The sequence below is a fragment of the Capra hircus genome, chromosome 7, assembly GCF_001704415.2.
Source record: "Capra hircus breed San Clemente chromosome 7, ASM170441v1, whole genome shotgun sequence".
Lineage (NCBI taxonomy): Eukaryota > Metazoa > Chordata > Mammalia > Artiodactyla > Bovidae > Capra > Capra hircus.
The window spans coordinates 2,390,825-2,417,715 of record NC_030814.1 but is presented as its reverse complement, the minus strand read 5'-3'; the positions used below and the strand labels follow the sequence as shown (position 1 = coordinate 2,417,715).

At 46.4% G+C, this 26,891-nt stretch overlaps 1 protein-coding gene and 1 long non-coding RNA gene across 5 annotated transcripts in view; one reads left to right on the top strand and one right to left on the bottom strand.

The window, feature by feature from the left end:
• Positions 1-14,737, top strand: part of FER (FER tyrosine kinase) — a 465,560-nt gene extending 450,823 nt beyond the window's left edge. For all 4 annotated transcript variants that reach the window (XM_018049986.1, XM_018049985.1, XM_013965817.2 and 1 more), the window contains 3 exons: positions 1,240-1,394; positions 9,370-9,492; positions 10,808-14,737. In XM_018049986.1, coding sequence (XP_017905475.1) covers positions 1,240-1,394; positions 9,370-9,492; positions 10,808-10,950 — 421 coding nt within the window. In that variant the 3' untranslated portion in view covers positions 10,951-14,737. The remainder of the gene's footprint in view (positions 1-1,239; positions 1,395-9,369; positions 9,493-10,807) is intronic.
• LOC102181949 overlaps positions 13,308-26,891 on the bottom strand; it is a 146,517-nt gene continuing 132,933 nt past the window's right edge. Inside the window, exon 2 of the long non-coding RNA XR_001295938.2 lies at positions 13,308-13,537. This is a non-coding gene — a long non-coding RNA (uncharacterized LOC102181949). The remainder of the gene's footprint in view (positions 13,538-26,891) is intronic.

Below are 26,891 nucleotides of genomic sequence, written 5' to 3'. Positions count from 1 at the left end.
CCACCACCCTTCTATCAGTTAAGGGAGGTCAGGATAGAGTTCTCTGACAGAGGAATGTAATGGGTACTTCCCTTTTCTTTTAAAGAAACTAAACAGTTCTTCTGCTTATATCTCATTGGCCAGTGTTTAGATTATGGCTGGAGCTAGCTGCAGGGCAGGTTGGCAAGTCTCACAGAAGTCTCATTTGAGCTAAGAATGAATGAAGAGGAGCGCGCTATGCGAAAGCCCAGAAGGCGAGTACTCCAGGCAGAGGGAATAGCGAAGTGCCAAGCCCTGCTGTGGAAATCAGCTTGTCATGTACAGGGGGTTTGTCCTGTGTTTGGGGACAAAACAAAGTGGAGTGTGGCTGGAATAAGCAATTATGGAGACACCGGAGCACAATAGAGGCTTCCCAGGTGGCGCTGGTGGTGAAGAACCCCCTGCCAAAGCAGGAAACGAAACAGACTCAGGTTCGATCCCTGGGTCAGGAAGATCCCCTGGATGAGGGCATGGCAACCCACTCCAGTATTCTTGCCTGGGAAATTCCATGGACAGAGGAGCCTGGCGGGCTAAAGTCCATGGGGTCGCAAGGAGTCAGACACAAATGAAGCAACTTAGTCAATTTAGTACACACGCAGAACAAGGTGAGAGAGGCAGGGCAGATCACCAGGGAGGGTTTTGTGTATCCCAGATACAAAATGGGAAAAGAGGAAAAGAAAGACATCAGCCTCTTTGGCACCTCAGCCATTCTCCAGCCTTTGGGAATTCCAGGGGTGCGCTGCCAAAGGCACACGCAGCTATTTAACTGAAAATAAGAAAATGTGAACGCTCAGTTTCCCCATCGCACCCGTCACACTGCACGTGTTGAGTAGTCGCGTGGCCCGTGCTGCCTGCCAGCCAGCACACACAGGCCCGCGGGGCCGCATGCGCCCTTGTCCCAGAAAGTTCTGTTAGTGCGGCTCTGGGACAGCCAGTCAGAGAGGCGTGATACCGCGTCTGCGTAGCCTCTCCTGTGGCTTCTCTCTCAACCCTAGAATCAGCGCTTTCTGTTTCAGTGGAAATGATGCCTGCGGCGCCTAGATTAGCATGCGGGGGCCGCATGCACACGTGTTCTCGTGGTGATGTTTACCTGTGACAGAAAGAAAGACTGGAAACTCATATGCATTCTTAACCTCACTGCGAGCACACTGCAGATGTGCACATGCGAAGTGTGGAAGTCATCAATGTGAACGGCGTTTTCTGTGTCTTATTGTGACCTAGGGATCTTGCTGCAAGAAACTGCCTGGTAGGTGAGAATAACGTGCTGAAAATCAGTGACTTTGGAATGTCTCGTCAAGAGGACGGTGGTGTGTATTCATCTTCTGGCCTGAAGCAGATCCCCATTAAGTGGACGGCACCAGAAGCGCTTAATTATGGTAAGAAGAGACCCTTCCTTTCTGGTGGTCAAAGTGGACTCCATCAGCATGAAACAGTCACGGGCAGGGGCCCAGAGCAGAGCAGAGCACAAGCGAGAATCAGCTGAGGGGCAGCACACGGGGTGTGTGTGAGTTCAGACTTTGCACCCTTGAGGACAGACTTAATTCAGCAATTTTATTGATCAGATTTCTGTGTGTAAGATTGCTAGATTTAAAAGATGGGTAGAGTTACAAGCACTGTTAAGTGTGAGTGTGCATCTGAAAGTTTCTATTGTGATCCAAGAAAAAGATTATTTCTATTTTAATAGTCAGATTAGACCCAGAGTCAAAGTGTTGTGTGGCTCTGGACCATTTCCTTTGAAAGCCTTATATTTGGTCCAATAACCTCATCTGATGTTAGGTTCCTAAACTACTAAGTCTGTAGTTTCTCACTCTGAAAAACTGACATGGTTTCTTAGCATCTCAGTCTCTGGAACTTGTATAAATCTTTTGGGAAGAGAGAGATGGAATCTGTATGTATACATATCTGAATCACTTTGCAAGGACATTTTGACTCACCTACCCTCCAACATAAAATAAAAATCAAATTTAAAACATATCATAAAATTATTCTTTGTTAATTTGAAGTGAAAAGTACTTCATCATGAAAAATTAATACAAAGTATTTACAAAAGTCTAAATTAAAGACAGGTAATTTAAAAAAAGCTTTGAGGCGAAATTCATGTGATGTAAACCTGACTGCTGTAAAGTGAACAGTTCAGGGGCATTTAGTGCCTTCACAGAGCTGCACAAGTACTGCCTCTGTCTAGTTCTAAAACATCTTCCTCACTCCGGAATAAAGCCTTACACCCGTATTGAGAAGTTACTCCCCCAACCGCTGGCAACCTCAGACCAGCTTTTGGTTGCTATGTATATACCTGTTCTGCCTATTTCATATCAATGGAATCATAGAACATGGGACCATTGGTATGTGACTTCTTTCACCTAGCAAAATAAGGTTTTCAAGGTTCAACCATGTTATATAGCCTGTATTATTATTTTTCTCCTTTTTATAGCTCAGTAATATTCTATTATATGTATCTACCACAATTTATTTATCCGTTCATCCATTGATGGGTATTTGAGCGATGTTTACCTTTTGGCAGTTGTGAATAGTGCTGCTTTAAACATCTGTATACTAGGATTTATTTGCGTACCTATTTTCAATTAATTCTGAGTACACACTAGGGAATATGGTAATTCTGTGCTTAAGTGTTTGAGGAACCACCGAATGTTTTCCAGATCAAGCTTTGGAATATAATTGTTTTGGAAACAACTTGGGATGGATCCAGACACCACAACCTGCTTTGCATTTTGCATGTCAGCAATGCTATGGAATAGATATGTGCAGGTAGTTGTCATTGTAAGACGTTGACTAAGCTGTTCTAGTTTCCAGCAATGTAGTTTTTTAACTTAATACTTCAGGGATACTAAGCCTCACCCTTAGTCTGCCTTCCCGTGTGCTGGCAAGAGAAGTGCTGGTAAGCTTTGAGGAATCCCACCACTCCTCAAAATCCACAGAACATGGTAGCCCTGCTATTTTCCACAGCGGTTCTTGTCTGGGGTGGTCATTACTCTGAGGCTATATTCCTAAGGAGAGCAATCACAAGATGAAAGAAAGGACTGTAATCTTTTTTTAAATGGAGACATTTTCTTAGATAATGAAACATTGCTAAGCACCTTCTTGTTGATTCTTACAGCAGCCCTATAAGGGAGCCAATGCTGGACTAGGGAGCCTTAAATACTTATCAGTAAAATCCAGTCTCTAGAATGTGTTCTTAATCCTGTTTGCCAGATTCTCTATATTACATGGCCTTTAAAATCTCTCTTACTGCTAAGTAATTATGCCCGTAAAATTCTGCCTTTTAATCAGAGCATATTTTAGTTGAATTTCAAGCTGACTAAAGTATTTACCAAATACTTTAATTCAAAATTCTAATTCCAATATCTGTAAGAGCCAGACCTAAATTTAGCATGTCATAGAATAAAGACATGTTTCCCTGGTGGCTCAGATGGTAAAGAATCTGTGTGTAATGCTAGAGACCTGGGTTTGATGCCTGGGTCGGGAAGATCCCCTGGAGAAGGGCGTGGCAACCCACTCCAGTTTTCTTGCCTGGAGAATCCCACGGACAGAGGAGCCTGGCGGGCTGCAGTCCACAGGGTCACAGAGAGGCAGCCAGGACCGAGCAACTAAGCACAGCACACATGAAGGTCATTGGCAGGCCGTGAGGGGCTGCTTTCAGCAGGCTTTCATGTTAACTTCACAAAGCGCTGAACAACACACCCTCTCATCACAACCTGAAAGTGGCTGAAAGACATAAACCTGAGTCTTTAAGACACCATGCAACTCCTAGAAAAGATCATAGAAAAAACAGTCTCTGACATAAGGCATACCAGTGTTTTCTAAGGCCAGTCTCCCAAGGCAATAGAAATAAAAACGAAAATAAGCAAAGGGGACCTAATCAAACTTACAAGCTTTTGCACAGCAAAGGAACCTAAAAACAACATGAGAACACAACCCACAGAAGGGCAAGAAATATTTGGAAATGATGCGATTAACAAAGGCTTCATTTCAAAAGTATGCAAGCAGTTCATACAACTCAACAACAAATAAACAACCCAATAGACATTTCTCCAAAGAAGAAAAACAAATGACCAACAGGCACATGAGGATGCTCAGCATCACTAATTATCAGAGAAATGCAAATCAAAGCTGCAGTGGGGTGCCACCTCACAGCAGTCAGAATGGCCATTGTTAAGTGTACAAGTCAGTGCGGGAGAGGGTGTGGAGACAAGGGAGGCCACTGTTGGTGGGAACATAACTGGGTGACCCACTGCGGAAAACAAGACGGGGCTCCTCAGAAGACCAAGCGCAGCGTCACCACATGGTCCAGCCAGCCGGCTCCTGGGCACACACCCAGGCAACACTCTAACTCAGAAAGACGCATGCGCCCCTGCGTTCACAGCAGCCAGGACAGGGAAGCAGCCTGAGCCCATCGGGGGCGGGTGGACATGGATGACAGCCGGCTCCTGGGCACACATCCAGGCAACACCCTAACTCAGAAAGACACACGCGCCCCTGCATTCACAGCAACCAGGACAGGGAAGCAGCCTGAGCCCATCGCAGGCGGTGGACACGGACTACACCCGGCTCCTGGGCACACACACAGGCAACACCCTAACTCAGAAAGACGCACGTGCCCCTGCATTCACAGCAGCCAGGACAGGGAAGCAGCCTGAGCCCAACGGGGGCAGTGGACACGGACTACATCCAACTCCTGGGCACACACCCAGGCAACACCCTCACTCAGAAAGATGCACGTGCCCCTGCGTTCACAGCAGCCTGAGCCCATCATGGGCAGGTGGACACAGATGACAGCCAACTCCTGGGCACACACCCAGGCAACACCCTCACTCAGAAAGAAACACGCCCCTGCATTCACAGCAGCTGGGACAGGGAAGCAGCCTGAGCCCATCGCAGGCGGTGGACACAGATGACAGCTGGCTCCTGGGCACACACCCAGGCAACACCCTCACTCAGAAAGAAACGTGCCCCTGCATTCACAGCAGCAGGACAGGGAAGCAGCCTGAGCCCATCGCAGGCAGTTGGACACAGAAGACGCAGTCCACGCACACAGTGGGCTGAAAGAGAATGGAATGACGCTGTTTCCATGACATGGGTGCAACTGGAGACTGTCATACCAAGTGAAGTAAGAAAGCGAAAGGCACTGCCGGGGTCCAGCCCCAGTTGGATCCAGGGTATCTTCAGGGTGATGGCGTCGGTGACTGAGATTTAAAGATAAGGAAAGAATGAGAGCGAATACTGTAGTGGAGAAAATAGAGGAGAAAAGAGGCTGATGTTCCTTGGTTTACACAGAAAATCAATAACGTCTTGAGACAAGAGACTTGCACCGTCTACGTAGGCCGCAGGCACCCTCCTGGTCTCCCAAGGGAGTAAAGACACGGGGCACCTTCACATTCAGGTCTTAGAAGCCCAGGCAAATAAGTAGACACGGCAGACCTCTGTGGTCCAGATGGGAACTAGCCTGAAAGAAGAGTAAGAAAGAGAAAGAAAGAAAGACACCGGGAGACCAAGCTGCTTCGGTGAGCAAGGCCCATCACTTTATTTTCAGAGAGAGCTTTTATACCCTGAGTTGTACATACAGCAAGGTGAAAAATGCAGAGTCAACTCAACATTCCATCAGTATTAACTTTTATCGCTACCAGGTTCTTTCCTGCAAGAGTCTTATTTTTTTGTACATTATCTTCTGGCCCGGAGGCCTATTGATATTTTATGACCCCTTTTTGATAAAGGTTGGTCAGCCAGAACAATAATTTTCCCTTAAAGTGTTTCTTCTTATATTCCTAGCCTGCGTCACCCTTAAAGTACAGAGTTACATTTTTATGGAGCAAAGATTCAGTGGGTTACAGCAAAGAAAGAACTTATTAACTCAAAGTCTAATGTTGCTAATGCTAAGGCTACTGCTTGTTTTTTCTACATCCTGACTATATGCACTCCCAGGAACACAATGGATAAGGGATGTGAGAACTTGGCAGCAAGCATTGGCTCAACAGTGTTTCAAGAGTCTGGATAAACCTGCCAAGTAAACTAGAATGCTAACAGGGGGTTTGAATTGAAACACTCTTATCTTGTCCAGTATATTTATTAGCTAGAGCCCTAAGTTGATTTTTTCCAGAAAAAGGTGGTCGGGGATAGCCCCCTGTTAATGTCAAAAGAGTTGGTGAAAGGCATAAAATAGTAAGACAGACAGATTCTGATTTGGGGGTAGATGCTCGAGCAGGTCCAGGGGGTCCCTCGAGTCCTGATCCGCCTTGCTCGTCAGGTCTCTCCACATGACCTTGTCATGGGTGGCATCGGCCCAGGGAGTCCCTCGAGTCCTGCATGACCTTGTCATGGGTGGGATCTCCCATGCTGGCTCCCGGCAAGGCACCATAGACACCACATACATGCAGAATATAAAGCATGGCACAAATGAACCTGACTGTTAAACAGAGTCACAGACACACAGAACCAGCTGGCAGTGGCCAAGCAGGAGGGGCTGGGGTTAGCAGGTATGAGCTTTCATGTACAGGATGGAGAAACAGGGCCCCACTTTATATGTTTATATACAGAGAATATTCAGTGTCCTAGGATCAACCATAAGGGAAAAGAATATTTTTTTTAAGTGTATGTACATGTATAACTGAATCATCTTGCTGTACAGCAGAAATTAATACTGTAAGTCAACTATACCTCAATAAAAATATTGATAAAAATTTTTTAATGCACAACAGTTTAGCTGAGGGAGAGATTTCTAACAGGATGAGAAGGAAGTCAGGAGTGTTTATTACCCAAACCAGTGAGGGAGTTACTGAGTGTGTGCTTGTCGCAAGCGGCATTAGGCATTACTGACATAATGGAGGCACGGCACCAGCCCTCTCTCCTGATTGTGTAGGCATGGACCCGGAATGAAGGCGTTAGCTCTTGTGATTCTGACTTGTTCTTTCCTTTCTTTGGTTGAGTTGGCTGGAAAGAATATTAAGGTGCTTATTGTTCCTGAGAGAAGTGTGAGAAAGCACAAAGCCTTCTGCAGTTGTGCCCAGAAAATAATCTATAAAGTAACCATTGACATTTGTTCAAGGATTTTTGCAAAGAATGTTCCAGGATGAGCATGTAGGCCGTAGCTTGAGGCCACGGGAAGGATTGTTATCTGAGACCTGTTTTTGAGGGAAATGTTTATGGCAAAGGAAGTTTGCTGAGCTTCAGCTCAGTTCAGTCGCTCAGTTGTGTCTGACTCTGTGACCCCATGAATCACAGCACGCCAGGCCTCCCTGTCCATCACCAACTCTTAGGGTTTAGGAATAATTAAGAATACTAGAAGCCTTTTTAGGAGATAGTGAGCTTAGGGTACTAGGGGCAAGCAGGATTAGAAAGATAAGAAATAAACTGAGGAATGTGGTATGCAGCCCAGAATAAGCATGCAGTGTAATCACAAGGAAACACGATTCTGGGAGAATCGCTGAAGTAGGAGCTCTGTTTGAAGGGCAACAAGGAGACAATAATCTGTGTGAGAGGGAACTGAAAATGTCAAACCTCTGACCTAATGCTTTTGTCAAAGGATAAAAGAAGACCTGAGGCTTGAAATAAACGTGTAGTCCCGCGCCTCGAGTCAGAGGCTGCATCATTTCCCACCAACACCGCTCATCTCTTCAGGCTGGTCCCCTGGCTGCTGGAGCTGGACTCCACAATGCACACGTCTCAGCAAACCTGAGAAACGTTTCAGTTCTCCCAGAATAAAATTACTGAAGATTGGCTCTAAATCCTAGCATTTTTTAACAAGAGAAAACATATTTTACGAAAGTCTTATTTATTGTTCTACATGAAGATGTAATTTAAAGCATGGCTGCTGTAACTAATACTATATTGTATATCTGAATGTTGCTAAAAGAGTAGATCCTTAAAGTTCTCATCACAAGAAAAAAATTTTTTGTGACAGTGGATGATAGTGTTAACTAGACTTACTGTGATTATTTTGCAATAGATACAAATAGTGAGTCATCATGCTGTACAACTGAAACTCATATAATGTTATATGTCAATTATACCTCAATAAGAAATACTAATTAATTCCTTAAAATAATCCAGTTAAAACCAGATTCAAAAGTCAGGTCACAGAGTTAGGTTATAAGCTTTCACTTCCAGAGTGTGATCTTGGTTTACAGCACAAGTGGCCCTTCTTGACCTCTTCCCAGATATCGTCTAACAACAAGGCATTGAGTTCTCTGGGCTGTACACGTCTTTGAAGAGTTAGTCTAAACTAGTGGCCATTGAATAATTTTCATAAAAAGCTTTAAATCATTGGATGTCAGGCATGAAAAAAGTTGATGTACAGACAAGGCAACTAATCGACTCACATAGTGAATGTCCATAATTATTGTCTAGTGAGAAGGAAACTAATTCACACAGCTGGAGATGATGATCCCCCAGAATGCTCCAATCTCTGACGTCAGAGCAGTTAGCATAGCACTATTGTGCTATTTCCTTGTACTGTTTGCAAGAAAGAGAAAAAGGCCATCCTACTCAAATTAACAAGACATTTTTAGAGGCTAGGCATTTATAAATCAGGCATTTATGAGGCAGAAGTATGTTGGAAAATGTTGGAAATTCATAGCCTTTTTGCTTCCGCTCCTTGATGTCACATTCATTCCAGAAGGTATCTTTGTTTGGCTTTTATCTCTGTGTTTGTCTAGAAGATTATCACGGAAAAAACAAAACCAAGAGCTTAGCTTATGTAATTCAGTAAAACAGGTGCACCAAGATATTTTGACAAAACAAGGCACCATGTAATTTAAAGAAGTTGTTTTTATCAGCGAGCTGTTAATTTCTACTCTATTCAAAACACATAAAAATGAATTTTCCATAAATGAAACTGTCAGTGGAGAAAATGAGACCTTTAGGCATGTAAGAATATCTGTCAACAGTGAAGAGTAAAAAAACTAAAGTTAAGAAACTTTCCTTGCTTCTCTAACTTTGTAATTTCAGTTGAAAGAAATTGAATGCAGGCAGAAAACAAAATTACATAACTCCCAGCTTATTTAATCTCCTAGGCATTGATGTATACAAATTTATATCTTTTTTATATAAACCATCCAGCTCATTTAGAGGCCACAGAGAGAGTAAGCTTGCACAGTGAGTGAGTATGTGTTCTTGGTGGGGAAATGTGATTTGGAAGGTGGTTTGGTTAAACTAACAACCTGAAGACTGTTCATTTAATTGGTGTATTACTCCTCCTGGAAAGCAAAACGAGGCAAGAGAATAAGATCACTAATTGTTGAGTCCCTGGTAAGTTTAAACATGTGACTGACACAGACATACACAATCAGAAATTGTCACCTGCTTACCCAGTGCGCTGGCTGTGATTTGTCCGCCCTCCAGGGAGATACAGTTCTGAGAGTGACGTGTGGAGCTTCGGCATCCTGCTCTGGGAGACCTTCAGCCTGGGGGTCTGCCCCTACCCTGGAATGACAAACCAGCAGGCCCGGGAACAGGTGGAAAGAGGTGAGTTCAAGACACAGGGTAGCAGTGTTCACGGCCGACACCGGGGCAGGCTGAGGCTGCGTCTGCTTTTCCCGGACAGAGGAAGGTGATGCTGTTTGGGTACGTGATAGACACAAGTGTGTGTGTGTGTTTAGTCACTCAGACATGTCTGACTCTGTGACCCCATGGACTGTGGCCCACCAGGCTCCTCTGTCCATGGGATTTCAAAGGCAAGAATACTGGTTGGGTTGCTGTTTCCTTCTCCAGGGGATCTTTGCAACCCAGGGATCGAAGCCAGGTCTCCTGCTTGGCAGGTGGATTCTTTTATCATGAGCTGTCAGCAAAGCCCAATCAAAAAGGTGTTGGTACATCTGCACACAACAAAAACCAACGACAAAGCCTTGGAAACATCCCAGCACCTTGGAAACAGAAGGCTCTAGGCTCTTCTTCCACTGCCTCTGCCTAGCACAACATCTGCAAGGCTGTGCCGTTTGCTCTCTTCCAGGGAAACAGTTAAGAGGCTCAGGAACAGTACCTGTTTTTTATTCTGTGCCAAATAAACACCGTTAATGTCCCTACTAATTGAAAGGTAGTTAGACTCCAGGAAGAGGTTGACAGTCTTGTAACAGTTCTGAAGAAACCCAGCGGTATTCTCAGACCAAAGGCAGGCCTGAGCATGCGATGCTGACACCCTCGCGTGGACCTGTGTGTCCACGGCTTCCAACAAATGCCAGCGCCCTAGCTTCAGGCCCCCCCACGGGGGCATGGTTGTAGGGTTGGGGGCAGGAGGGTGGCTTGACAGCGTCCTTCCTAACCCTGAGGACATGTGGACAGGCACACGCATCCCACCCAGCACCCTGCTGGGACACTGCCTGGTGACTATGAATTAAAGATTCTTCTCAGCTGTAAAGCAATATGACTTGTATTCATGCTTATTTCACTTTTGAGGTAATGTTTCTAAATCCTCATCCTCTCTTCACCTTCAGAAGTCTGAGCTGAAGAGGTGATTAAAAAAAAAGAAAAAAACTGCCCACAGCATCTAAAAGCTAATACTTGGAGCAGCTAAAAGACGCACTTGTATGCGCTGCTTCTCACATCAGGCTTCGTCCATTTGTCACAAACACAAAGTGGGTTCGTGGCACTAGAAGTAATACTGCTGCTCTGTGATATCAACCCTGCATCACTTACAGGAACACACCCCAGCCTGCCCTAGGGTGGCGTGCTTGCGTCTGTTAGCCGGCAACATAGGGTGCTGCAAACTGCGCGATGCCCTGTGTGAACAGTGATGTCTGGTTGTCCCCGTCCTAAATTCTTTGTCCTTCTCTTGTGTCTTCAGGATACCGGATGTCAGCCCCTCAGCACTGCCCAGAGGACATATTTAAAATCATGATGAAGTGCTGGGATTATAAACCCGAAAACCGCCCCAAGTTCAGTGAACTTCAGAAAGAGCTCGCGGCCATCAAGAAGAAGATCACGTAGTGGCGGAGCCGCCTGGACGCGGCCTCTTCTCCCGCAGAGTAATCCTGTTCTCCTTGTTAACCATGAGTGTATACCGTGTTGTGTGCAACCGTCTTCTAAGGTTACTTTTTTATTAACTGTTTTTTAAAATATGTGCTGTTTAAGAAACAAAAACAAAAAGGCGTTGAAGCAGCAGTCCTTGCACGGGCGTGCCTAGCTCAGCCCCGCGGGAGCAGACACGCACGGGCTCTCGCGTGCGGGGAGCCCGCCTGTCTTGCCCGCACCGGGAGCTCTGGCGCTCCGCAGGGCCGCTTTCCTTCAGGCCCGGCTCCCCGCTGCCGCCCCGGCCGCGGACCCCGCTCTGTCCGTCCGTGCGCCGCCTGGCACGCCGTGTCTGCGAGACATGTCCCGACCAAAGTCAGCTTTCTGCGCCGCCAGGGCGGGAGCGTGTTGGTAAATATCACTTCACACTGAGAACTGTTCAGACCTCCCAGGGGATTTTTCTCCTTTCTCGCCAGAAATAAGCATAAGAACCCTCCCATTTCTGTCCTCCCAGTAAGGCTGTGGTTTTCCTCCTCTTTGCCGGAGATGGTGGCTGGAGTCCCCTCACAGAGCTGGCAGTTGAGGCCGCGGCTTTTAGAGGCCGTTTTGGACGGCCGTGACCTGTGGCAGAGTCACGCCTCCACACACACAGACACACGTGCACACACACAGACACACACACGTTATGATCTGAATTCATGAACAAGGTTCTGAGAAATGTTTTCAGGAGCTATTAGGTACAGCCCTCTCGGCGACCAGAAATTGTTTAGGGAAGCTCCAGTGCACAAGTCCCCAAAAGTCAGAGTGTGCTTTGAAGCGCCTTCATTTGAGAGGAGACATCTCGGATTCAGTTCCTTTCATCCGCACCACTGTCCAGGGCTGTCCGAACTGAATGGTCCTAGTTCATAAACACATTGCTGTGTGTGCACCCGCGGGCATGTGTGCACGCCCCCCCCCACCACACACACACACAGATAATACCAGGAAGTCAGGCAGCTGGGAATGGAGTGGACGGCTCCGCAGTCAGAGGAGCATTATCGAGGAGGAAGCTGTAGAGGCAGCTGCTTTGTCCGCTCCCTGTTCACTTACTCTCACGGCGCTACCTGGGAACTCTCAGCGTTGGCGGACAGCTGTGAGCGCAGCGTGGAGATGCGTCACGGGGAAAACGCTGCCGGGTTTAAACTAGGATTCTCTTCGGCTGACTCTTAGCCGCATCCAGGGAACTTACCCCATGTTCTGTATATAGCTGCCTCAGGAAACACGTGTGTGTAAGAGATGGTCACGCTCAGGGGTAAATGTGGCCTGGGAGCTTTTAGTGTGTGCTCCGGCCTGTGTCCAGATGCATAGCAGCGATCCTTTGGTCTGCCGTTCAGTGCAGGCGTTTATGGGATGGAAATGCCTCCCGCCCCATCCACCTGCTTCCTCCTGGGAATATCACTGCGCAGGGAATAATGGTGATGAGAAAAGGGGCTGTGTGTGTGTGAGTCTCATACGTTTCATGATTACCACATCCAGACTCAAATGAAAGCATAATAAACTTGCCCTCAAAAATAATGCAATATACAAGGCAACTTCTTTTAAAAGCAGCTTTGTTTCCCTTCTGTCAAATATGATAAGTGAAACCTTCTTTTGATGGCATAAACTGCAGTAGATCACAGCACAGACTCAAGATTAAGAGCTCTGCTCTACACTCACTTGCCAGCTTTCAAAAGCAGAAATAAAACAGGGACATTTCCACCCTTTGCCAATGCTTCCAAGTGCACTTCTGTAGCATCCTTTATTAAAAACAAAAACAGCCTCCCATCACTTAGCAGCCCCAAAGCTTAGCTCTCAGCAAAGAGAGAGAATGAAGGTTTGGGCTGTAATTTTGAGAACAAGACCTGAAGCTTAATCTTTGCATTCTGGTGGAAAGAACGAACACGGCTTTGATATTTCACTCATCCATGCCATTAGAATTTACAAGTCACAGCATATCTCTATGCTTAAATTAAAGAAGCTTTTCATAACATCGTGACATCTGCAGCATTTAAATTCTATCTTATTCTGTATCCCAAAGCAGGCTGTGGTATAGTTCAGGATTAATAACTTCTTTCAGGGTCATATCAGTTGTATAGAATATTCACTTTAATATAGGCACATGCATTATGAAAACCTTATGCAGACCACTTTTTCACCATTAATTTTGTTGTGCTTAAAGCATAATTTATTCATCCCTTCTGTCACTGATAATTATTGGAATTATGTACTTTAGGAGGCTAATCCATACCCAGAAAGCTCACATGCAAATACTCCTCTGAATTTGAAAGTTGATGTAGGGAAAGAAGGCTTCAGAAACATACAAAATAGACTTGTTTAGTAAGGAAACGGTGGTAACCAAAACTGCCGCTGGTCTGAATGTAATTCAGCCAGGCCACATCTGTGTTGTGAGTGGGTTTTTCATTCTCTTCATCTCTTCTGTTCCGTCTCTGCCGTCATTCCTTAAATTTATGGCTACAGAGTAGGGGGCCGGTGGGCCCAGGCAGCTGGACCCTCACCTGCATCTTTCTGTCTTGAGTCACCAAGGAACCTGTGTGAGAAATAGACAGGCTGGTCATCGTTTTTCAAGGAAAGAAATCTTTCACTGTCGGGTAGGCATTTATCATCGACACAAGAAACCTAAAATTAGTTTGTGTTCCATGTAACCTAAGGTTACTTCCCAAAGCCAATATTCTCTTTCTCTTCCAGGAAATAATAATAAAGGGTATGAATAGGCTTAGTTTAGATGCTCAAACCCGGAGGTTTCATTTCAGTCCATCCTGTCACTGGGTCCCAAGTGACAGATCTCATGTAAACATTTCTCTTTTATCTCCCAAATTTAAGTCAATATAGTTCTTCATCCATAATCCACCATTTTATCACAAATACTGTATTATTGAAGCCTCTCACTAGCATTATCAGTGTAGAACATGAGTCTAAGTGTTTCAGCCAGTTTTCATATTTCACAACTTTTTTCATTTGAGGGTCGTTTTTAAAAGAATGTTCGGTCACCGAAACAGTCTTCATTTCCTTTAAACACAGGACGATTTTCTTGTGTATGTTCACCTCGTGTTTCAGCTGTGCCACGTGGTCTCACATGAAGTTTGGCCAGTACCACCAAGATAGCTACAGCGTCACAACTCTGGTGTGGCACGTGTCATGAAGAAAGTGTTTTAATTATATGCCACACACTGAGGACCTTATAGTGGGGTAAACACAGAAACGGCAACACAGAAAGTCCCGTCAAGGTCATCATTCAGTCACCTCAGTCACTCCGCTTCCTGGTTTATTCTGGAGAGTCAGGTGCACGTGAAAACCTTCCTGAGTGTGCCCTGTGGGCCCTGTTCTGGGACTGTGTGTCCTCTGAAGTAAGATTAGCTGATGTTTTCTAAAAAGAAGTAGTTTGCCTTAACCTTCCTTTTACATACACATACTCCCCCATCACAAGATTGGTATTTTAGATGTTTCCTATCAACAGAATTGACTGTCTGTAAACACTGTTCGGAGTCACATGAAGACTAATTTTTGTATTTAGGAGGTCACAGCCCTCACTCAGACAGAATGAATGCAAAATACAAAAGGCAACAAAGGGGCAGATAACTGCAAAAGACACGGTTTCTTTATGTGTTCATATGTTAATTAAAGGAAAAAGATTTTATATGAAAATGAATTTATATTACACTTCCATTATACTATTAAGTTAGCATGAAAGTTTACCATTAAAATAAAGTGTTACCTCTTTTATTACTAACTCTGATTTGCTTATAAATACCAGAAAATTTTTTATTAAATATTTTAGTTTTATTTATTTTCTCTCTTTTGAGTTTCATATCAAGTCTGAATACTGTATTATTTGGGAGGATCCAAAATCACATCTTAATTTCTGCCAAAGAAAATACACTGATTTAGAAGTCAGGATTTCATATACCACGATTACCTACTTGAAGGAGATACTGGCACAGTTGCAGAGTCCCATAAAATTCTCCTTTAGAAGACAATGCTATAATACAGAAGGTGTGTAAACTATATGTCTCAGTCATAATTCGATTTAAGGAAATATTTATTACCCCTTTGAAACCATCCTACTGCCTCATGCTGATTCAAAGGTTACATTCTGAATTGTTAAGTGTAGACATTAAAACTCAGCTGCCTAGTAAGGACTGAGATTCTTAGGTGGGAGGAAAACCCTACTGTACTAAATTCCTGATCACTTTAAATTGTGGAGAAGTGATGAGCGTAGGCTTCAGTGCCTCTGCTAATTAGACGCCGAGGCGAGCATGTGCAAAGAAGGAAGAGAAAGATGCCTCTGCGGCAGGAAGACTCAGCCCCTACGGAGACTGTCAGGTAGTTAAAGTGGAACCAAGACTCTGACGGTGTCGCTGGGGGGCCTGAGGAGGGCAGGGCCAGCAGGTCAGCGCCTTCCCCCACGCAAAGTTTAGCAGAAGCAGAGAGGTCACCTGCCAGCGTGGGGCCTTCGTGCAGGTGAGCCAACCCCTCTCCCATCCACGGGAGCTGTGTCCTGTCCCTCACTCTGAGCCGATGCCTTGCTGGCTGACACACGCTCACAGTCTGGACAGCTTGCAGGTTTGGCCACGTGTGTTCAGACTCAACAAAGACTACTCAAAGTCCCTCTATATGTGAGTTAGTGATCCTGTTTCGTAAAGTCAATCGCTGATTACTCACACCTTACTAGAAATGTGGTTGCAGTGGGGCTGGTCACATAGAAGGGAGAGCATGCTGAGATCAATGCTGCTTCACCTTGCGGGAGATGTTAACTCACGGGCTCCGAGAGCCACCCCAGGGACACCTTCCTGGGATGAGCTCTGCTCTGGGAAAGCATGCAGTCCAGCAGGATGGGAGGAAAACGACCGTTGAATAGCAGTGCTCCTTGTCTTTACACTGGTGGCATGGGAGGGAAAGCAATCTGGGCACCGTCCTGAAGCCCATCTCTGCACAGCCTGGCCAGCCAAGGTCAGACACGGAAGGCAGGGCAGAGACACTGGGAAGGAAGACCGAAGGGCAGAAAGAGCAAGCACGGAGAACCAGCACGGTGACTCGGGGGCTCATCCGCCAGCAAATGCAGGCAGCTCAGCGAGGGAGGGCAGCCCTCAAGGGGAGTTTTGAGCTGCTTCCCGCTGTATGTTACTACACTCATGTAGGTCTTGAGTCCCTGCAACATTTCTTAAAGGACACCAAGTCAGGCGTTGATCTGATTTTCTCTGCGTTCCCGGTACTCAAGAGGAAGCCACTGTTGCATGGTTCTTCTGGAAGAGGGCAGACACGACAGGTTCAGCCCACCTCTTAAGCAGTGAGGAGCTGAAGGTGGTGCACGTGTGTCCGAGGGGTCAGCGCTGGAGGAAGACTGCAGTGAGAGCACCCACGTTGTATTTTATGCAGAAAAGGTCCCTCCTGAGGGTCTCCAGCTTGCGATGTGAACAGATTTCCGCTTCCCTCCTAGCCAGCAGGCTTGTAGGAGCTTCCAGAGAAGAACATTTAAGAGTCACTAAAAAGATTCACATCTTGAATTCAGACATTACCTTCCCAAACGTTACCGCTGAAGACAGAAGATATGAGTGTTCTACGGAGGAATGAAATGTTCTCAGTAATGGTAATGACCCCAGTAGCAGCAATTTGTAATAAGGTAGCAGCCTTATCCATTTGGGAGCTTTTTCTCAATATCTGCCACATCACGTTCAAGGAACCCTCCTGGGTGGTAGTTCGTCTGTTTTCCTTTTTTTTTTTCTTTCTGGTTGGTACTGATTTTTTTCTCTCACACTCAGTTTCTTAATCTTTTTAACAAAACAGAAGAGCCTTTTCTCATCAGCTTTTATCAGATAGTGTCTTCATCAGCCTAGACCGAAGAGCTTCTTGGGTGCTCAGGGTGCCTCCCAGGGAGCTCCCAGGCATCCACCCACCAGGCCGACGGCACACGTCCTGTGAGAGGCCCCAGGCAGATGCAGCTCGGAACACCGAGAGGCCGTGTCATGGTCTCTGGAGGACACGGGGCGACTGGGTGGCATGTGCGTGACCAGTCAGCTCTTGGGAGACTGTCCCAGGACGGAAGGACCAAGACACGCCCGGGGAAGCAGCCTGCTGACTTGGCCGAGGAAGCTCGTTAGGTGACCTAACTCTTCCAGAGAAATGTCAAAACACTAATGGCTATTTTCAGCCTCTGGAGATTTTCAGTCTTCCCACTCCACTCTTCTCTGCCAATAAGTTTTATTGTTTCCTTCACTCTCCTCTTGTCAGGAAATGTCTGAAAGTATTTCAGTTGTACAGTGTCAAAGAGTTGTTTCATCGCTTCAGAAATGAGGGTAGCAATTATGAAGACTCCAATTTAAAATAAGGCATCCACCTAGAGATTCAGACCCCAAAGCACCATTGTGTTGAAACCAAGCTCTGCCTTCAAGGTTCTCCCAGAGCAGTACTCTTCCTCCAAAGCCAAACATCACTGTCTTGTCTGTGACATCTTAGAGTAAGCACCTTCCAGAATCTATCCAAAGCAGATTCTAAAATGACACACTAAGAAACCAGATTTCAACAATTAAAGTGATGACAGAAACACTATTTTCATCTCTCTGTACTCAGTTAAAACACCCCTGAGAAAACTGGAACCACCCAGGCAGTTCATCTTATCAGCAGCTAGTGTCTTATTTTGAAAGAATAGGACAGATGTTAGTGGGAAATAGCAGTGTACACAGGATGAGTATAACATGGCCATTAAAAAAATAAATCCCAATTCCCACATTAAAACTGCAAAAATCTGAGGATGAAAAACGAAGTTGTTTCCAAACTTATTTATTTTCTTCATGTCAAATTGTACAGCCTTGGTGGGGGTCATCTTTTGGGTTACCTGAAAGATATTTATGAAGCAAAAAACTAAATGCCCTCCCTCCAACCCCTGATAGGAACTTAAATTTCTAAGTGCCCTGGATTCAGAAACGTAAGGGCTAAGAGGCAATCTTGAAAGTTATTACTGAGATCCCAGGCAAGAGGACCATCCTGGCAGTTTTGCAAGCTTGTTAATCCATGTTTTTGTTTTTTCAAACATGGAAGACAGTGGGGTGGGGGGTGGGGGGCAAAATATTATTACCTAGAAATTTTCCTTTTGCAAATAGTTTGACTTGCTGAAGTAAACTTCCTTGCCTGCTGTTAAGAAATGACCAACTGTTATAAGCAAATGCAGAGGGCATGGTGCCCAGAGCCACACTTAATACGACTGTGAATGTTTTCCCCTAACCCAAAGTGTAGCAGGTCTTATATTTAGACAACAAGATGCCATGGCGGCCCATTCCCTGCCAGACTAATTGCTTTGTGGAAGACCAATTCCAACAGAAATGAACTTACTTGCCATGATTTCTCTTCTGATCCTAGGCCTTTCACACTTGAAATGCACAGAAAATATACATGTTTTAATGGAATTCACTATTTTTGACTTTCCTGTCAAAGAGATTGGTTCCAGAAGGCTCACCTGATTCCCCATAACAAGTATGTTTTATAATCCCCTGTGATTCTAAATCCAATCCCAGCTATAGGTTCTGAGCATCAAATCAAAATCAAAGATAAAGGGGAACTGGTAGACAGGGGTTTTGGTTATTTCAGGTTCATGCCCACAGTGGCCAGAAAACATGAAGCTCCCTCTTGCTTGATGACCATTTTACCATACGAAGTGTCGGTTACCCCATGCCTGCCTGCGACAGAACCAGACTCTCACCAAGGACCAGCGGCCATTTTCCTTCGGCACTGAGATTTCCTACTGAGACAGCTTGGCTGGTCAGAGGTGTATAGATTTCATGCTTACCTCATGCTAAATATATTAAAGCAGACAGCCTGCTTAAGTAACATGAGTCCAGCAGGGCTTGGTGGTGGTGTGAGTTCTGCTGACTTTACAGTATGGTTTCTTGGTGTTTTCTCTTGGTTTGGTCTGGTGAGTGCCCTGAACAATCGGACCTCTCTAAAGTCATAGCCATACAACCACATAGGGTTAGGAAAAGCCATATAAATACAGGAGAATCAGGTCAAGTTGTCACAGTTCCAGGAACAGCCCTGACTTCGGGGGGCACAAGCACAGGGGAAGCGAAGACAAAACGTACAGATGTTTTCTGGGCCGTTGGACCGTGGCACTCTGGCCCAAGGTGGACAGCCCCTGGTGCGGCCCGCAGTGAGTGCAGCAGAAACGTGCCTTTCTGGGTTGCTCCCTCTCCCCTTTGTTAAAAGACAAGGGTTGGGGGTGCGGGGGAACGGGCCTGCCCTCAGCCCCCATGGTGCGGGCCTCCGCTGGGAAGCCTCGTTTCCAGCAGGGCACTCTGGGTCACGGCTTCCTTTCAGTACCAATGTTGTCAGGTTAAAGCGCCTGTAGGCTTCTGTTGTTAGTTTAAAATAATATATTTGTGAAGCAGATTAAAGAAACACTGGAAATAGGGTGCCTCTCATTAAAAGCTCAAGTGTAAGACACACAAGCAAGGCCTTTGGTGAGTTTGTCTGGCTTTGTAAAACAAGTCTGAAAATGAATGAGATGGATATCTGGGTGGGTAGCTGTCTTGTCTTTTACCGTTTTTAATGCGGATCTGTATTTAACACTTATTTATTTGTTTTACATTCAAAAGAAATACACTTTGGCTAACATTGTAGGGTGTTTTTAAATTGTTTTCTACTTTTTTAAAACATAATTTCATCATTTTTGTATGCGTAGATCATTTTTGAATAGCCCCTTTTTCCTTTCCAATAGACCAATTACCGTTCATAGATTGGTGGGACTTTTTTGTAAACTGTATTCTTATAATAAATGTAAAACATTTGTAGCAAACTGTGCCTCGTCTTGTTTAATCTTTCCATCGTGTTTATGTTTCTCTTCCTATTCCATATAAATATTCTCTAAGCAGAAGAAAAGGGAGGAGAGATTTCCATGGTAACTGGCCTCCTAGGGATGAATAGCGTTTAAGAAATTATTAGCTTTCAGTTTCTCTGTAATGAAGCTTATGCATTCTGATGACAATGGGCATGTGTTGCTTCCAGTCTGATCACTGCTTCCTCTGTTTAGAAATCGAAACTGAAGTTCAAGTCCCATTTCTCTGTGTGGACTGTTTGCCAGGGTTTCTGCAGCTGCTGCTTCATAGCAGGATTTGTTTAGACATAACAAGAGGATTCAGGGGAGAAAGGTGGCTGAGAGGGATGTTTGGAAAGAGACTCGGCAAGCCGCTGCTGCGTGGCAGTTACCCACATGCACCCTTGACGGCTTGCGTTCGGGGCTGGGCGGGTCACGGAGCCAAGATGCTGGGCTTCTGCTTCCCCTTCAGTCGGCAAGTCAATATCTTTCTAAGACGCAGGCTGTGGTATTTACATGGGCTCCCCTGCGCTACACCAGGCCCTGTCCCCTCCTCAGCCTTGCATTAGGAAGGGCAAGCACAGCCCTCTCAGAAGCCCAGGTTTCCCACCGTGGGGGCGGGGGGGTGCAGCCGCTCCAGCTTCTTGGGCTGACAGAGCCCACACGGCCCACTCTGAGCCTCCTGCACCCGTAGCACTCGGCGTGTTTGTGGCCCCTGGTGAATCCCTTCACCGCAGCTCCTGACCATCTGTCTGCGATGGCACTCTCATCTCTGGCAGGCTTGACATCTCACGCAACATCCGACAGCCCCGTGCTGTTAGACTTCAGTTGGGCAGGACCAGGTGCATCCATCACCAGGGGATGTCAGCTGTAGGACAGGAGCCCCACTCCCCAGTTCAGATGGACAGCATCTCTGAAATTCCCTGCACTTTTTAACGCCCTACCCTTCACCGTACCTCCCCCTCTGGATAACGATTTCTTCAGATGGTGGTAATGTGTGAAAAAACATCGGTGGAATAATTCATTTCTGTTAATTAAAAGTATTGGTGATGGTTCCTTCCATGAGAAGCTGAGTCTCGATAAAGTGTGTTTTTTAATTCCCCAAATCTTCTACAATCGGACTGACCAACACACTCAGGCCCAACTCGAATACACCGCAACCAGGCGGCTGCTGCTCCTGCAAAGGCGTCTAGAGTCAAAGCAGACACCGAGCGGGGCTGGAAAGCCTCTGCTCTCATCCCTGGCTGGATGCTCACTAGTCTGTGAAGTTGAACAAGCCACATCACTACGTAGGCCACAGTCCTCTCCCTTATAAAATAAGGAGGACTAAGTTATTACCTAATATTAAAGTTGTTTTTTTTTTTTTTTTTTTTGCTTCTCTGAAGGCATCCTGATTCCTCTTCAGTATCTGGAGGCCCCACTACGGAAGCCCCAGGGCTGATCCATAATCTTTCTTTATTAACCCAGTTGGAGCCTTTCTCCCAGACTGAGTCTTGAAGGACAGGAGGCGCTGCTGCAGGGCACTGCTCCTGGGAAAACCTTGCTTCTAGGAGACTCTGGTGCCCCAGAGTGCACCAGTTTCCTCCCATTCCCAAGCTCATTCTCTACCCTCCTGTTGACCTTGAGGCCTCCAGATGGCCTTCTAGCTCACTCCTCTCGCTAAGCTCCCCAGAGGGCACCTCTGCGGCCTGCAGCCCCGGATCCTGGCTGATAGAATGAATCTCTACAGGGATGCCTCTTCTGGCTTTGAGAGCCTGTGATCCCCCACGTCTTTGCAGGGTCACTGTGCAAAAGCCAAGTCTGCCCTCTTGCTTTTACAGAGTGGCTGTCAGAGTTCAGAAGTGATGGGAGGAAGGAAGACTCCCTGAAGGTTTAGCCATCCAACGCGCTGATTATCCAAACTGAGCCTTTTCATGTCTCCCCAGCCCTGGATGTAGGTAATTCAAAATTATAAATGTTTCTTTTGCAGTCTCCCTACAGTGACAGAGGCGCCATAGGATAGTTAAGTGATAAGGTCAATGGACTAGAACGTTGTGAGAGGCTAATTGATCTATCACAGCAATACAAATGCCTGGAATTAATAGAAAAATAAATGTCACCGGGAGCTGAGATATTGACAACCTTAGGGGCTATTCTCCCGTGGCCTTGTCCCACCTTCCACTCGGGCTGGGTCTTGTTCGGTGTGCAGAGGGTCTTTCCCCTCCTGAAAACACATCCGGGCCCCACACACTTCCCTGTAGACCTCAATGAGTAATTGAGGGTAGACCTCAATGAGTAATTGAAGCCTGTTGGGTCTTTAATCCCAAGCTAACTTTCCAGGCAGCCCCCGAAAGCCTTCCCCCTGCCTGCAGTCCCCATCTCGTCCCCTGCCAAATGTCAGGGGAAAGTACGACAGTGAAATGGCAGAGCGGGACTCGAAGGAACACCGCGAGGGTGAGTGTGCCTTGGGAAAGGGCGAGAGCGGGAGAAGGCGGAGGGTTTGCCCACACGCCCCTCACTGGAGCGCCTGGTGCAGCAGCCACATCCCAGAATCCAGGTTTTCTCCATCCCAGAACCGCCCGCGAGTCTTCCAGGGAACACCGATCAGAGACCAGAGCGTCTCACCTGCTGTGTCTGAATTACTGCCTCTAACCTCGATCGAATCAGGGGATAGGCAGCCGTCTGCTCAGCCAGGTTCACTCCTGAATTTCTCTTTATATCAAATCCCAGTCTCTCTCCTACACTGCCCTCATGCGTATGGAAGCTTAGAGATGTGAGACCAGCAAATTCACAAAAGCATCCACCCTCCCTCCGCTTCACTTCTCTCCCAGACTTCCTGCTTCCCCCCTCCTGCCCGTCCTTTCGCTTGGTTTGAAATCAGTCCTGCATCAGATACCCTCACGGTTTACCCCAAAGTAGACGTTCCAGAAAATAATCATTGGTGTACATAAAAGTATACTCCTCAAATACTAACTAGGGAAGACCAGAGCCCCCTACAAGGTTAAACATAAGTAAGAGAGGGAAATTATAGATTTTAAAAGTCCAGTTATGAAGAGCAGAGAAAGAAAGGAAGGCAAATATCTAGATTCATTAATAGAAGAAACTGACAAGGACTTAATCTCCAAACTACACAAACAGCTCATGCAGCTGTCAAGCAACAACCCAATCAAAAACTGGGCAGAGACTCAACCCTGCAAACCAACTGTACGCCAATAATTTTTTTAAATGGACAGAAAATCTAGATAGACATTTATCCAAAACAGAATAACAGACGGCCAAACAGCACATGGAAAGATGCTCAGCGTCGCGCAGAGAAACGAAAATGGAAGCGGCAGTGAGGCAGTCTGATGTCAGCACAGTCAGCGGAACCGTGCGGCCCCAGCAGAGAAAGGAGCACAGATCAACGGGAGCAGCGCAGAGCCCAGGAGCAAACGCACGCGCTTACTAATCTTACGCCAAAGGGGCCCAGCGCACACGGTCTTGGAAGGATCGTCTCTTCAACAAATGGTGCTGGGAAAACTGAACAGCTACATGTGGAAAAATGAAATTAGATCATCTGTTAACACCGTACACAAAAATAAGCTCAAAGTGGATTAAAGACCTAAATGTGAGACCGGACACTATAAAACTTTCCACTAGAGGAAAACCTAGGCAGAGCACTCTCTGACATAAATCTCAGCAATATCTTTTTCAGTCTATATATAGGTTCCTTAAAAACCTATACACACACATAAACACACACACACACCATATTTATACATATATATATACACATATACATATATAACACACCATATATATATATATACACACACATATATATAGTATATAGGTTCCTTAGAAAACCAGAAATGGAGCTACCATATGACACTGCAATCCCACTCCTGGGTATATCTGGAGAAAAACATGATCCAAACGGGTACAAGCATCCCAGTGTTCACTGCAGCACTCTTCACAATAGCCAAGACATGGAGGCAGGCTAGACATCCATCTATAGAGGGGTGGATAAAGAAGGTGTGCTGTATATATATTAAGCATATATAATGGAATGTTACTCAGCCCTTAAAAAGAGTGAGATAACTGCATTTGCAGCAGTGTGGATGGCCCTAGAGATTGCCATACTCAGAGAAGGAGAAATATCTTTTGGCATCCCTTACATGTGGAGTCCACAAAGAAATGATACAGATGAACTTACTTACAAACCAGAAAGAGACTCACAGACTTTGAAAACGAACTTACAGCTGATGGAGGGAAGGGACAGGCGGGGAGTTTGGGATAGACAGGTACACGCTGCTGCATTTAAAATGGGCAACCAACAAGGACCCCCTCTAGAGCACAGAGAGCTCTGCTCGGTGTTAGGCGGCAGCCTGGAGGGGCGGGGAGTTGGCGGAGAATGGATACATGCACATGTGTGGCTGAGGCCCTTCACTGTCCACCTGAGACTGTCACAGCATTGTGAACCGACTGTACCCCAGCACAAAGCAAAACGTTTAAAAAAATGAGACGTCCTCTCCTCATCAAACTCTTACGAATGTGTAATTAAGAGCGACACGGGGTAGCTAAGTCTACATTCCCACTCCCCCTTGCGGCTACAAACTCTCGCTAATAATTCACGGGCATATAATCAAGGAGGTAGAATCAAAAGGTTATTTGGAGGAATTTCCAAGAAGCTTTTAAAATGAGGGGCAGATGGCTGAGGAAAGCCACTTTTTATGCTTCTTCTCAGTTCCCCTTCTAGCTGCCTGTGATACGGACTAAAAAGGTAGAGGTCCAGGAGCCGCCGTGAATTAAATGGTGATGATGGGCGGTGAGCAGGATGGAAGCGGAGAAAGACGGAGGGACACCGCCTCCCGCCTCCCGTGCAGACCTGCCCGCAACCTCGGGGTGGCTTCTCTGTCTTGCGACGGCCAGTCTGCTTCCCTCTATTTTGATGTTGGACAGTTCACAGCTTTTAAGCCTTACCCCATCCACTTCCCCTTGTGCCCACATCGAGACAAGCTGATAAGACAACCTGGGTGCTCCTTCCTTTGACCTTGGCTAGAGATTCAGACCACACTGCCTCTGTCTGCATGAGTCCTCACTCTGGTTCCACCCTCTGACCATCACAGAGACTGAGGCCAGTGTACTGGTGTGAGTGCACGCTCTCACGCCATTTCAGACCTGCTGGAAACACCTCCCTTCCTCTCCCAGGGACCTCAATTACATTAACAAGAAAACTTTCCATGCCCTCAAAAAACAACAACAAAAACTACAATGAGGTATCAACTCACAGCAGTCAGAATGGCCATCATCGAAAAGTCTACACAGTATCCTGTGATAACCTATATGAAAAAACAATCTGAAAAAGAATGAAGATACGTATATGTGTAACTGAATCACTTTGCGGAACAGCTGAAATTCATGTTAGGCAGGAAGTTAGCCATAAGCAAGAAGAGGCGGTCCCATCAGCTGAACGTCTAACAGCCACCTAAGCCCACCAAGCTGTTTGCCAATCCCACCCCAAACAGGCCCCCAGTATTCCAGAATGGTCAGCTGCTGCTAAGTTGCTTCAGTTGTGTCCGACTCTGTGCAACCCCATAGACGGCAGCCCACCAGGGTCCCCCGTCCCTGGGATTCTCCAGGCAAGAACACTGGAGTGGGTTGCCATTTCCTTCTCCAATGCATGAAAGTGAAAAGTAAAAGTGAAGTCACTCAGTCGTATCCGACTCTTAGCGGCCCCATGGACCACAGCCCACCAGGCTCCTCCGACCATGGGATTTTCCAGGCAAGAGTACTGGATTGGGTTGCCATTGCCTTCTCCGCCAGAATGGTCAGGGGACTGGAAAATCCCCTCTGGCTGAATGGCAGGACTTTCCCCACTCTGGCACATGAGCCCACCTATCTACCATGTCCTTAGATAACCTTCGGTGGCCACTGGCTCATTAAACGTTCATAAATATTCTATGAATGCAGATATATAATTATAACACGCTGAATTATGAGAAGGACATACACAGTAGAGCCTCTTTTTATATAACCTACAGCTGTCAATGAAGACTGTCAATCAAAGACCTCCTGGATTATGCAAAAAACTTTGCCTTAAAAATTCTACACCCCAGCCTTCCGGACCATTGCCTTCCTTGGTCTGGCCCACCTCTCTCTTGAGGTCTTCTCTCTGTTTGCTTTTTCCTTGTCTTCGATAAACTCTCTGGCAGTGGGTAAGCCCTCAGGTTCTTCTTTGCCTCCTTACCAGGAACCGAGGTCCACAGGAGGGGTCTCCGCACTCTATACCGCTAACGTTCTGGTGCCGTGACTCAGATCTGTGTAAGAAAGAGACCTTCTCTCTCAGGGTGCAGGCGCAAAGGACTGCTCGTTTCTCAGTCCTCTCCTCTCTCAATTCTCTGCCAGTCAGAGCAGACTTTTGTTCCCACACCCCAGCCCACCTGACCACTGTCCACGCCTGAGCCCACCTCTTGGGACCAGCGTCAGAGCCTGAGACAAGCCCCCGCTTTCCTACCAGGATGAGGGACAGCCCAGACCTGGGCTGGCCACCAGGTGTCCCAGACATTCTTAGTTGGGTCCAAGCAGGAGACGTCCTCCCAGAGTCCCAGGTAGTCCCAACCCACAGGCCAGATGCCAGTTATGCCCCGGGGACACCGGGCTCTTTGACTGCTTCTCCAGATGGGAAACCAACCGTCTGTCCACGAAGGGACACCCTTGAGATGCATCCTCCAAAACTGGTCAAGATTCAACCCCACCAAACCACCAAAGAGGAGATTCACTTTCTTTTGGACAATCTGGCCCCAACAGTGCCTTTTGGATGGGGAATCCTGGCCCCTAAATGGGACCGTTAACTATAACACCAGTCTCCAGTTAGACCTGTTTTGCAAACTGCGGGGCAAGTGGTCTGGTATCTCATGTACAACTTCTCTTCCTCCTGTGGGACAGCTGGGACTTTCTCACAACCTATAAACGTCCCACCGCTGCCACCCTGCTACCTAAGGAGAATCCCTCGATTTCACCAGCCACATCACCATCTAGCTCTGCCCCACCACCTTACATGGGACCTCCACTACCCACACCGGTGCAAGTCTGTCCCTTGGTGGAAGCGCTAGGAGGCGGA